At 44.3% G+C, this 12,976-nt stretch overlaps 1 protein-coding gene across 1 annotated transcript in view; it reads right to left on the bottom strand.

The window, feature by feature from the left end:
- Positions 1 to 860: 860 nt before the first annotated feature.
- GRXCR1 (glutaredoxin and cysteine rich domain containing 1) overlaps positions 861 to 12,976 on the bottom strand; it is a 515,507-nt gene continuing 503,391 nt past the window's right edge. The window contains exon 5 of the mRNA XM_069205854.1: positions 861 to 1,040. Coding sequence (XP_069061955.1) covers positions 861 to 1,040 — 180 coding nt within the window. The remainder of the gene's footprint in view (positions 1,041 to 12,976) is intronic.

Raw genomic sequence — 12,976 nt, forward strand, 5'->3', positions numbered from 1 at the left:
TCCATTGTCTGGCCTCCTAGCTCACTAATGGTTTATGTTTAAAAGCTATACCTTTTAATAAGTATTTCTCACTGCAGTTCTATAATGTGACATGTTGGCGTCAAAGCTTCCACATAGTAAAGTAGTGTATGTACCTTTTTTTACCTTTAAACATACTTTAGGATATCTTAGGTGATGTTTGCTGAGTGATTTACATTGCAAGCATTTTTAGGGACCGGCTTGCACATGGGCTCTAAGAGCTAAGCCATGCCCTTGGGTCGTCTTTTCCTGTTACTTTGTTGGCTCAGTTACCTCTAGACAAAGAGAGGTTGAGTGCTAGAGGGCACCAAGGACTCCGATGTGGATGACCCTGATCTGATTTCATAATGTCATTTGTAATACTGTCTGTGAGTCCTGACTTTTTAACACTATGAACTTTGCATGCTGGGACTTTCTCTTTTCATATCACACATTATATCATAGTTAGTACAATTTCTGATATCTATTTGTTTCCATTGACGTAATGGCTTGCTTTTACTCGTGGGAAAGTGTCACTCTAAATGCCACACATTTGGTCGCTGTCACTCATAAGTACTCAGAAACCATGAAAATGTCACACATAAGCATTCTGAAACGCTGTAGCTATGTACCTCAGTTATAAACCATGGGCCAAGAAGGGGACGCTTTTCTTGTGTTGCTTACATTAGGTTCAAAGGCACTTATGCTACACTTTTGTGGTTAAAAATGACGACACAAAAAATATTATATAAATTAATTTTATTGCTTGGTTCACATGATAATGACGACGTGTTTATAAAAGTGTATATAATAAACCGTTACAGTATCATAAAATGAGGTTTTCGACATGACAGTTGCAGTGCTCAACTTGCACAGCTCTTGCAGCGCTGTAACCCGTTCTCGTTGCAAGCCGTACACTTCAGGGCTTTGAAAGAGTCGGTGAAACAGTTCCGGAACACTGACATCTTGCTCCCATGGCACACAGAACACGGAAGGAAACCGAACCCCCCGCACGAGGGACACGCATGTGGGTGCTGCACTCTCTATGAAACGCAAAGAGAACGGAAAAACAGTTATTGCATTTCTTATAGGGGCAGGATAAAATAACTACATATTGTTAGTCACTGGTATAAACATTCAGTAAATCTAAAAAGCCGTAACAAACATGAATTAACGTTGCTTTACTATTGCTTTTAGTCTTATTTTCATCTGTCAAGTAGCAAAATATAATAGTGCCATCTAGTGGTGATATAGAAGAATGACAGATTGTTTTTCGCTTTCGGGAAAGTGAATAGCTGTTAACAGACAAATAGCCTGAAACAAGTTATGCTTTTTCGTCTTTAAATTATAAAGGTATTCAGCACTGCGGATTCATACTTTTCTTGTGGTGTTGTCAGAAAACATGTTCCTTGGCAACAGAGTTATCGTTCTTTTTATACAATGTTAGAAATGCTGGTTAATGCCCAGTAATGCATTTAATTTAACACAAACACTGCCATAAACTTTATCAGAAATATAACCAGTCGGAAAATGAAGACTAAAAGAATGGTAGGGGGATAATAAACTGCTCTAGATCTCTCATGTTCCACTTGAGGATCTCACCACTCCAGGTTTTTTCTTTGCATCCAGGTTCCTGCAGTCCTGAAATTTTAATGGAATAAAGGGACAGTAATGCTTCTGCATAAAAAATAGAGTGGTATTTTTGCTTCGAAACATCCGAGCAGTGACTGGTCACAATACAACTTCTTTCAGCACCTTTTCTCTACCAGTACAAAAAACATCTGCCAGCACGCCCGCTGTAAAAAAAGGGTTATTTTGTTGGGGAGGATGTGAACCCTTTACAACTACTAAGTCTAAAATCTTGTCATTTTCAACATGCAAGTTCAATAAATAAATCTAGGCTCAACCCGTGGTAACTATGACACAGAGCAGACAGGTTCAACTTAAGGTACTGTGTGTAGAAAGGTGTCAGTACCAAAATAATTAAAAAGCCATAAATCCAAAGCAGTTACAATCTCAGATCTAGGGGCATGTTTACACAGAAATGGCTCAGTGCAACGCTGCACCAAACTTGACAGCAATGTGTCAATTCTGAAAAGGAAGGATGTGCCGTATTTGCACAAATACGGCACACCCCTTTGTTTCCCCTAGCGCTGGCACTAAATTAACTGCCAGCGCCAACGCAAGCATCCTCGCACGATAGTGCAAGGGTGTCTGCGGTGAATGGGATGATTGGTTTTGTGCAGGATGGTGACCTTTCCTGCACATAAACAATCATTCAATAATGACGATTTGCTACTTCTATGTGTGCTGCATTCACATAGAAGTAGCAAATCGTCATTATTAAATGCTTGTTTATGTGCAGGAAGGACCACCTTCCTGCACATAAACAATTATTCATGGCATTTTACTCTTTCTATGTATGCTCAGAATGGAGCACACATAGAAAAAGCAAAAATGAGGGGAAAGAAAGTATTTGTCCTGGTTGTTCCATGCTAAAGCCACCCCTGGGGTGATGTTAGTTTTTGGCACTGCCACAGATTTACGAATTCTTGTATATCTGGGGCAGCATCAAAAGCAATGGGTGTTGTGGTGGAACCTCCACAGCAACACCCATTGCACGCCCCTCTGCCGCAGAAAACTGTGTCTGAGGGGCCCATATTTACAAGGCGGTGTTAAGCCACAAAAAGTGGTTTAGCGCCACCTTGTAAATATGGTGCAGTGCACAGCGCCACTGAAGCATCACAAAAAGTGACGCTCCAGTGGCACTAGGGGCATGTAAATATGCCCCCTTGTTTCTAAAAATAGAGAAAATGCTAACAAGAAAAATGACACCAACAAGACTAAAATACAATAAAGGGAAGCAGAGAAATTAATTTTCTTAAAGTTTAAGGCAAAAAAGAGACAAGAAAAAGTAAAGTGCTAATCAGAAGTCACTGTTCGTGGGTGACTAGAAGCTAGATGTGATTCTGTAAAGGCAACAGAGGCCCATATTTATACTTTTTGACGCTAAACTGCGCTAACGCAGTTTAGCGTCAAAAAGTTTTGCGCCGTCTAACGCCATTCTGAAGCGCCATGCGGGCGCCGTATTTATGGAATGGCGTTAGACGGCGCAATCAGACCGGCGCTGCCTGGTTTGCGTGGGAAAAAACCACGTAGACCAGACAGCGCCGGCGTAGGGGGAAAATGGCGCATGGGCGTCTTAAAATGGGGCAAGTCAGGTTACGTCGAAAAAATCGTCTTAACCCGACTTGCGCCATTTTTTAACGACGCCCATCCCCCATCAACATGACTCCTATCATTGTAAAGATAGGAGTCATGCCCCCTTGCCCAATGGCCATGCCCAGGGGACTTCTGTCCCCTGGGCATGGTCATTGGGCATAGTGGCATGTAGGGGGGCACAAATCAGGCCCCCCTATGCCACAAAATATTATTAAAAAAAAATAAAAAAATACTTACCTGAACTTACCTGAATGTCCCTGGGGTGGGTCCCTCCAGCCTTGGGTGTCCTCCTGGGGTGGGCAAGGGTGGCAGGGGGGGTCCCTGGGGGCAGGGGAGGGCACTCTGGGCTCATTTTGAGCCCACTTGTCCCTTAACGCCATGCCTGACCCAGGCGTTAAAAAGCGGCGCAAATGCGCCGCTTTTAGCCACGCCAACTCCCGGGCGTCTCTTTTGCCCGGGAGTATAAATACCACGTAAAGGCCTGGGAGTCATTTTTTAGACGGGAACGCCTCCCTTGCATATCATTAACGCAAGGAAGGGGTTCACGCTAAAAAATGACGCACATTCCGGGAACTTTGGCGCTATTCGCCTCTAACGCCATAGTATAAATATGGCGTTAGTTGGCGTTAGTTTTGCGTCGAAATTGCGTCAAAAAAAACGACGCAATTTCGGCGCAAACGGAGTATAAATATGGCCCAGAGTATCCTATCCTCAAAACTCTTCATCATCCGCATTAAGAGTGAAATGGATCCTAAGTGTTCTGTGGAAAGAACCCCAGTTGGCTTTGTTGAATACTTCTTCTGATGGCCCAATTGAGTAGTGACTTTTAAAGGAAGGACTTTAGACTGCCCACCCTATTTAGGGTAGATGGTGTAAGGTCTTTTTATTCCTGCCCCTCACCACCAGGAAAAACATGGCAGTAAGGGACAGGAAAAAAACTAAAATTACCCGAACAACCTGGGAGAAAAATGTCCGGAATTTGGGGCTACTTTTATTTGTTTTTCTGAAACAAACCTTCACTTTCAGATTTTGTTTTTTAAAAACCATAGTTGCTTCTAGCTGTAAAACATTCCCTACATTGACAGGAACAACTTTGACAGCAGTTTCTATCAGTGTAGAGGGTTGGCCCGTAGACAACACTAAATTTGCCAGGCAGAGATCCCTTGGGATGTTGGAGGTACTTTCCTCCACCATTCTGACATATTAAACTCTGTCTGATATACCCAGCCCTTAGTTGGTTTTTTGAAGCTTAAAATTCTTCAGCGCGGCAAACCTGGAAGCTGTATCTGACAAAGTCCTCTTGAAGTTGGGCACCATTTCAGCAAGGTCTTGGAAGTCCTAAGTTTTCTGATTTTCTGAGCTCCTCTTGGTATCTTCTAAAGATCCAAGGACCTCAGAGAGAGCAATTACAGGGCAGGACTCACTTCATGAAAGGCAATCACTGGAGTCCAGTCCAGTTGCGGTTGCTACTGGTCAGCTGTTCACTCCAGGAAAAAGGCTTGTTAAAGCTTTGTCCTCGTAGACACACATAGCACCAGCCAACTTACCCTTGGAGTCCTATTATCAGTATTGAGTAATGGTGGGAGCAGATCTAGCCCATCAGGTCCACCCATAGCTTTCAGTCAGCAAGACCAGTCCTCTTCTGTTCTTCTGCAGTCCAAAGAGTGCTCTGATTAGGCTTTGGCAGAACTCGCAGATATTTACAGAGTTCAGCAAGCGGGTGGAATTCAGGCAAGTTCCACTGCTCAAACTGATTTTTAGCACCGGGAGCTTGTTTCATTCTATACAATCAGCACAAACTGCACCACACAGTGTGCCAAAACTGTAAAACTGTAAAGTTCGCACTTGTATAGCGCACTACTCACCCGTTAGGGTCTCAAGGCGCTGTACGCATACCGCTGTGGAACCCCTCCTGGCTTTTCCCTGTGAGGCGCCCACTCCTGGACAGCCCCAGGGTGAAGCCAGGCATCCAAGCGCTGTGAGGGCCATTGTGGAGATTAAGCAAGCTATTGCCCAGAGTTACAGAGTTGGCCCTATTAATTAGATTAGGCACTGAGGTCAAGAATTATCTGGTCCAAGGGAATTGAGCCCAAGAGCTGCCGAGGTGGGAAAGAGCCCTGCTTCTTTCTGCCGCTCTAGTAGATTTTCTACTCAACTGCCAGCTTTCTCAGCATGAACAGTCTTGACCTGTTGCAACTGGCCACATTGAGAAATCTGACAAGGGATGTTTTAGCACCCAAAAATCACACCAGAGAATGGAAATTCTTGCTCAAACTCACCAACTAAACATTGGCATGTCACATGTGCAAAAACACTTGGGGATGGGGGACTTTTGCCAGAACTCCACACTCAAAGCAGACTGCAGAGCGGACAAAACTCCACAAACTCTGCTGACAGTGGAATTTTTCATCCACCCCTAGTTCTGATCAGCTGTGGGTGAGGCACCAGCTGTGAAGTTTTCACTAGCCAGTTTGTGGGGGTGACTCCTTGACACTCCTTAAACAATGACAAAAAAATGTCCGGGGGCAACCAGGCCAACTTTTGTAACTTATCCTGTTTGGCTTACTGTAAACTATCAAACAATGCACTATTCTAACTAAAATCCTACATGGCAGCACCCGTCTGCACATGGAGGTTTCTGGTGTCCTTGCTAAGAGTGTTTTCTAGGGAAATGAGCAGTACCCTCTTCCTTAACCCCACCAAACTGGTTCTGGGACCAGAATCACCTGCCATTGGAATGGTACCAAGCTGGCTCTAGGTGGCCCAGGGAATGGCTTCTCTTTCCCAGCATTCTCTTTAATCTTAATGATGGATAGGTAGGCCTCACCATGGTCCCTTATAGATGAATGAAGTTCCTCCACTCTCCTCAGCTGAGCTGAGGCTAGTCACATTCCTCACATCCATATCATCCTGCCAAAAAGCCTAAGCTATATTTTATGCTCTGGGAGTAGTTGTCACAATTCATTAAGGGTGGAGTACTGACAGGTGCATCTGCTGGCAGGTTAATGCTAATTGGTAAAAGGAATTCAGCCTGACAAAGTCTAGCTTTCTAAAAAACTATGGCCCGTATTTATACTTTTTGACGCTAAACTGCGCAAACGCAGTTTAGCGTCAAAAAATTTTGCGCCGGCTAACGCCATTCTGAAGCACCATGCGGGCGCCGTATTTATTGAATGGCGTTAGCCGGCGCAAGCAGACCGGCGCTGCCTGGTGTGCGTGGAAAAAAACCACGTACACCAGGCAGCGCCGGCGTAGGGAAAAATGGCGTTAGGGCGTCTTAAAAATGGCGCAAGTCAGGTTGACGCTAAAAAATCGTCTTAACCCGATTTGCGCCATTTTAAACGACGCCCAGACGCCATTTACATGACTCCTGTCTTAGTAAAGACAGGAGTCATGCCCCCTTGCCCAATGGCCATGCCCAGGGGACTTCTGTCCCCTGGGCATGGTCATTGGGCATTGTGGCATGTAGGGGGGCACAAATCAGGCCCCCCTATGCCAAAAAAAATATATAATTTTTTTTTTTTATACTTACCTGAACTTACCTGAATGTCCCTGGGGTGGGTCCCTCCATCCTTGGGTGTCCTCCTGGGGTGGGCAATGGTGGCAGGGGGGGTCCCTGGGGGCATGGGAGGGCAGCTGTGGGCTCATTTTGAGCCCACAGGTCCCTTAACGCCTGCCCTGACCCAGGCGTTAAAAAGTGGCGCAAATGCGGGGTTTTCGGCCCCGCCAACTCCCGGGCGTGATTTTTGCCCGGGAGTATAAATACGACGCATTTGCGTCGCCGTCATTTTTTTAGACGGGAACGCCTTCCTTGCATCTCATTAACGCAAGGAAGGCGTTCACGCTAAAAAATGACGCTATTTGCCCATACTTTGGCGCTAGACGCGTCTAACGCCAAAGTATAAATATGGCGTTAGTTTTGCGCCGAATTTGCGTCGAAAAAAACGACGCTAATTCGGCGCAAATGGAGTATAAATATGCCCCTATATTCCTTAATATTGATCAATTCCAGGGAATTTAATTTTTAATAAATATTGAAAATAGTGATTGCTGGTAGAATAATTCCTGTAATATAAATACCAAAACCTAGTTAATAGAAATAGAGCCTAATTACGACCTTGGGGGATGGGATACTCAGTCACAAACCTGACGGATTTCTCGCCAGCCATTTTACACATTCCATATTGTTAGACCTGGCATCCTTAGCGTGGTCTCCCCTGTCTTTTTTTGCCTCTGCTTCCCATGTTTTGACTGTGTCCTGGACTTTGTTTCTGGTGTTTTTGGTATCCTAGGCACTTTACCACTGCTGATCAGTGCTAAAGTGCTAGTGCTCCCTGTGTAAAATGTATGTGTAATTGGCTTTTCCATGATTGGTATATTTGATTTACTAGTAAGTCCCTGGTAACGTACACTAAAGGTGCCCAGGGCCTGTAAATCAAATGCTACTAGTGGGCCTACAGCACTGATTGTGCCACCCACATGAGTAGCCCAGTAAACATGACTCAGACCTGCCACTGCAGTGTCTGGTGGGCAGACTTAAACTGCCAATTTGACCTGACAAGTGTACCAAGTTTCCAGGCCCAAACCTTCCCCTTTTGTACATGTAAGGCAACCCTAAGATAGGGCTAGGAGCACCATGGGCAGGATGCAGTGTATATTAAAGGTGTGACATATACTGATGTGTTTTACATGTCCTAGCAGTGAAATACTGCCAATTTCTGTTCTCACTGTTGCAAGGCCTGTCTCTTTCATAGGTTAACATGGGGGCTGCCCTTAAATATCTTTTAAGTGCAGTTTCCCTTTGGAAGCAGATAGAAATTTGGAGTTTGGGGTCTCTCAACTCACAATTTAAAAATACACCTTTTTGTAAAGTTATTTTTTAGATTGTCAGTTTGTAAATGCCACTTATAGAGAGTGGGCATTTTCTTGCTTAAACCATTCTGCGCCTCTTCCTGCTTGTGTATTCCATGTATGGGTCAGACTGACAGTTGGGCTGTTTTGAATTCCCTCTGGACAGTGACACAAAGGGAGCTGGGGTGTAGCCTGCATATCCTGATGGGCCATCTGGGCTAGAGTGGAGGGAGGAGTGGTTAGGTACACCTGAATGGGCTGTGCATGCCCTCACACAATGCAGTCTCCAACCCCATGGTGTGTATCTGGAGCCAGGCCTGGGCAAGGCAGGATCTTGTGAACAACAGAGGCTTTCCTTTGAAGTTTGCCCACATCAAAGGCAGAAAGGGGTGTACGTATTGGCTTGAGAAATGTTTCAAAGGGGTTGGATTGAGCTTAGCTCCTATTTTGAAGTCACAGGGCCATCAAAGACTTCCCCTGCCAGGATCTAGACTCTCTACTGAGACTCCTGCCCTGCAAAGTGGTGCCCTATCCAGTCCCTGGGCCCTTGAGAGGTGAAGCTGGTAGAACAAGGACTGCAATCCATGCACAGGAAGATGTGCAGGGAAAAGTTCGCAGCAACACCCACTTGCAGCTGCTAAAATCGACGCACACCCCCTGCATCATGGTTTTTCATCACCGTGTGGCCAGATTTCGCACTCATTGTAGATGGGCATCAAAATCACAGTGAACATGCCCGGATCCAAGGTGCCCCGTCTGGAAATCGACTCATCGCTCTCTTGTGGTAGACAAAAACTACACATTGCCTACCTGACTAGAGAAGAAACGACCCAAGGAATCACTCACAAGTAAGGAATCGAGACATCGCTGACTTTTCCAACGCACGGTCGCCTGTGCGGCTTTATTTTGGACACAATTCAGGTACTTTGTGTAACAACAACGTTTCCATTGTTTTCTATGGAGTAAGACTCTTTTTACTTAAAAAATTCATAATTTGACTTGTGTATGTTGGATTTTTGTTGTTATTTTCTTGTTTGATTTAGATAAATATTGCCTATTTTTCTAAAGTGGTGTGGTGTACATTTTGTAGTGTTTTTACTGTATTACTCTGTGTGTTTTGGTACAAATAATTTACACATCACCTTTGAGATAAGCCTGACTGCTTGTGCCAAGCTACTAAGGATGTGAGCAGGGGTCGCTTAGGAGTGTAACTCTCTTACCCTGACTAGAGTGAGGGTTCCTGCTTGGACAAACGGACTGCCAACCAGAGACCCCATTTCTAACACATATGATATAATGGAGCTTGTAATATGGCGGACAAATCCATCACATTTGTGACGGAGTATCCCATCCACCAAGGCCGTAATTAGGCCCATAGTATTTTTTTATGATATTGAGATTTTCTTAAAGGCACAAATACAACCCTTATCAGTGAAAATACCTTTTGGGTCACTATAGTTACATACAATCTCTACATTCTTGCATGAACCACTTTTAAATTCTAGGCAGCCAGAGTTGTGGGCTACAAGGCCTTCTTATGGGTGACAGTTAATATTTAAAAGTAGGGTTCCTTCCTGTCAAAAACAACTATTTTCACATTTGCTAATTTGAAAGGTGAAGCAGGCATGCTACACAGGTAGGCATGAACACAGGTTTTCTTTGTCAGCCTAGTGAATAGCACAACACAACATGTGCTGCAGGCAATAGATGATATATATCCCCTCATGCCATTGGTGCATTTCCTATATCATATACTATGCCCTTACTGGAACTTGTGATTTGCCAATTTTGCCATGTTTTAGGGGGTGAGTGCAAATACACCTGAGACAGGACAAGTGTGCAGTCAACAAAAAATAGGGATGGTCATGCAAAAGGGTAATTTTCTCAGACTCCCCCTTCAACCTGATGTAACTACAACATGTTTCAGAAGGTCCTCCCTCCAGGCTTCCTCTATCCCTCATTCTTCTAAGCAGATACAGCATCAATCCATTAGCACTGACCCCCTCACTCTTAGTTGCTGCAGCAATCACCCTATTCATGGTGTGTTAGCAAACCCTTCTTTGTGGCTTTTACGGTTCTAGCCTCCACCACCACGTGATCCTGCTGGGCTCTCTCTCTAACTTCACACTCCTGCAGCACTGTCTTCAGGCTGCTGAATCACTCTCCTTTCATTATCCAGCAATGATCCTCCCACCCCTCCCCCCTTTACTATGGCCCTCCCACTTTCCTTGTGTCTCCAGTGCTCTTGGTCTTCATACTTTTGCTTTATCTTTCAGGCACCTACAACATCTCTTTCCTTTACAATCAGTACAATCCAAGCCCCTCCCTCATTTCTCCATCCATGGTCATGCAGCACCCTCCCTCATGCAGCACTACCTCCATTTAGAATGCAAAACAAATTACTCCATGATAAAATTGTGACTTTTAGTACCCGGTGTTTTTTAAGCTAACATTGATAAGAATGTATTAAAAAGGGAAAATTTTAAAAAGTCCCAGTGTTCTTTATGCTGTTGACTAAAAACGGGGAGTGCTGAAAGTTACCCTTACAGCATGGAAATGGTTGACAGATATGTTCGTGGCTAGTGGAGCACACTCTTTGTCTTGCCCCTGAGCACAACAGCAGTGTATTTCCTCACTCCAGGTTATTGCAGACTCTTTTGCTATATCCTGGTGCTTCAGTAACATATTAATAGAAACAGCTGCCGGTTTCATCACTTTTTGTAGACATGACTGGACCAATAAAAGCTACTCCCCTCCCCATCCAGTCTCATTCACAGTTTTAGACTTATCCCTAAATTTCAGTTACAGACCCATGCTTCATCAGATTTTGCTGACCTGTGGCTGCTGTTTCTTAGTTTCTCGAGAGTCAATCTCAGGAGCTGATGGATGCAGACTCACAAGGTACACATTTTTGTGACTCACCCTTGTCAGCCTCTCAAACATATCTCATAGAGGGGGGGCTCCCAAAACTGACAAATGCATATGTAGCATGCATAATTGTCTGAGTGATGGAGTGCCTCTGTTCTCCAGAGCAGCAGCTCTAAACCTGGGGATCACTGTGAGTCTGTGACACCTACTCATGGGGTCTACAACAGCTTAGAAAAATAGATAAAATTAACAAATGTAAAACTGACACTGTTAAAAAATTCTGTAACTGTGAATTAATTTTAAATTAGGGGCTAGAAATTATGCTCCTGTAAATAAAGTCACCCTTTTAGCATGTTCATCCCAATGTTTCTGACTGATACTGGTGGTAACTGACCCTCACTGTGTCCTGGGCTCTGCTAAACAGGCCCAGGGCTTCTGCTCTGAATAAAAGGTATATAGTCAAATGGTAGAATGTTGTAATTCCAGTTGGCAATGACAGACCCTCTCTGTTCCTAGAAGATAGTAGGGCAAGATGGAATAAACTACCAATCAGTCCCTAGAATATATCAGGGCAGAGATGTTCATAGGCCCAGTAGATTTTCTGCAATGGAGTGTGCAATGCTGTGTTGCCCGCTGTCATTTTAAAGGCAGCCCTGTTTTGCAGACTGTCTTTCAAAACCAAAATGTGTGCAAATTTGCCTTTGGGATTTAAGGTACTTCCCAAGTGATAAACTACCTTATTTTTATTTATACGCCACCGAAGGTCTCCCCTTGATGCTCCAGGGATAGGATGCCATGTAACTATGAACAGGGACATTATGAAAGGTGTTTTATATGCTCTGCCGAGGGAAAACTGCACCTTTCATTTTTCCTCATTGTAGATTCTTAGCTCGATAGGATAAAATTTGAATATTTCCATAAGTATGGCTAGAAGGAGGCTAAATCTGTCATGACTTTAACAAATGGTAATGATAAATCCAACAACTTGCCATTGTTGAATTTAACATAACTAATACAGAAAAGAAGTTATGAGACTTTCCTTTCTGTAAGCCAAATTCCACCCTGCTAGTGGTCTCTCCTGATTGGTCGGCCTTAACAGGATTAGCCAGGCTGCTTTGATGAGGTGACAAGTGGTCTGCTACGAGCAGAGGCTATCAGATGTGGGTGGTTGGCAGATGCTGAGTCCAGGCCAGGAATGGGGCTGGGTAAATTAAGCTCAGGCTTCAAAAGTAAGCCAGTCACAAAGGAATGAAGCCATGCCTACCCTTTCACCCTGTACCCCACAGATAAATATTGAGCTTAAAAAAGGAGTTTGCAGATGTCCAGAGGGAGAGTTAATGGAAATGAGCTACACCAGTGGGTACGTTTAGCCAGGCCTTGCTCCTCTGGAAGAAAGTCATCCATCTTGAAATGTTAAAGTGCAGTGCTTTATGGGACAAGAAGGTGCCACACTTTGGAGCAAGTTGTCATGTTTCTAAATGTGGCACACTCCAGCTCATTGGAAAAGGGTGCCCACTGACTGTCCCCAAAGATGATTGAATAAAAGTGGCTGAACTGCATTGGAATTCAGATCTGCAGCCACAACCCGCAAGAATAAAAGGATTGCCCTGCTGGAACCCTTGTTTGCAACCCAGAGGACTGCATATTGAAGGATTGCTCCTGTTGCATACATGAACAACAGCCCAAAGGACATTGCCTGACTTTTCAAAGAACTCACCAGCAGACTCCCTGAAAGCAACAGGTTAAAAGAGCTTCCCTGCACCAGTTTCCACAAAAGTCCCAGCCTGTAGTGCATCCAGTGGACTTGCAAGTATTTGGCCAGATGCATTTTGGGAATTGAAGTCCCAACCTTCCAATGGCCATCTCATGGCCCCTAGACCCTTGGATTTGTGTTTTGGACACTTTGAGACCAAAAGGGGAAAGGTCCTCCAGAGGTTTGGAGTATTTGAAGCAACTTTTGGAAAAAGCTCCGTAAGTGGACTGACTTTCCATCGTGATTTAGGCCAACTACATTCACCCGTGACCCATTTCAGGTTCA

This window comes from Pleurodeles waltl, chromosome 1_2 (assembly GCF_031143425.1).
Source record: "Pleurodeles waltl isolate 20211129_DDA chromosome 1_2, aPleWal1.hap1.20221129, whole genome shotgun sequence".
In the NCBI taxonomy this organism is placed as follows: domain Eukaryota; kingdom Metazoa; phylum Chordata; class Amphibia; order Caudata; family Salamandridae; genus Pleurodeles; species Pleurodeles waltl.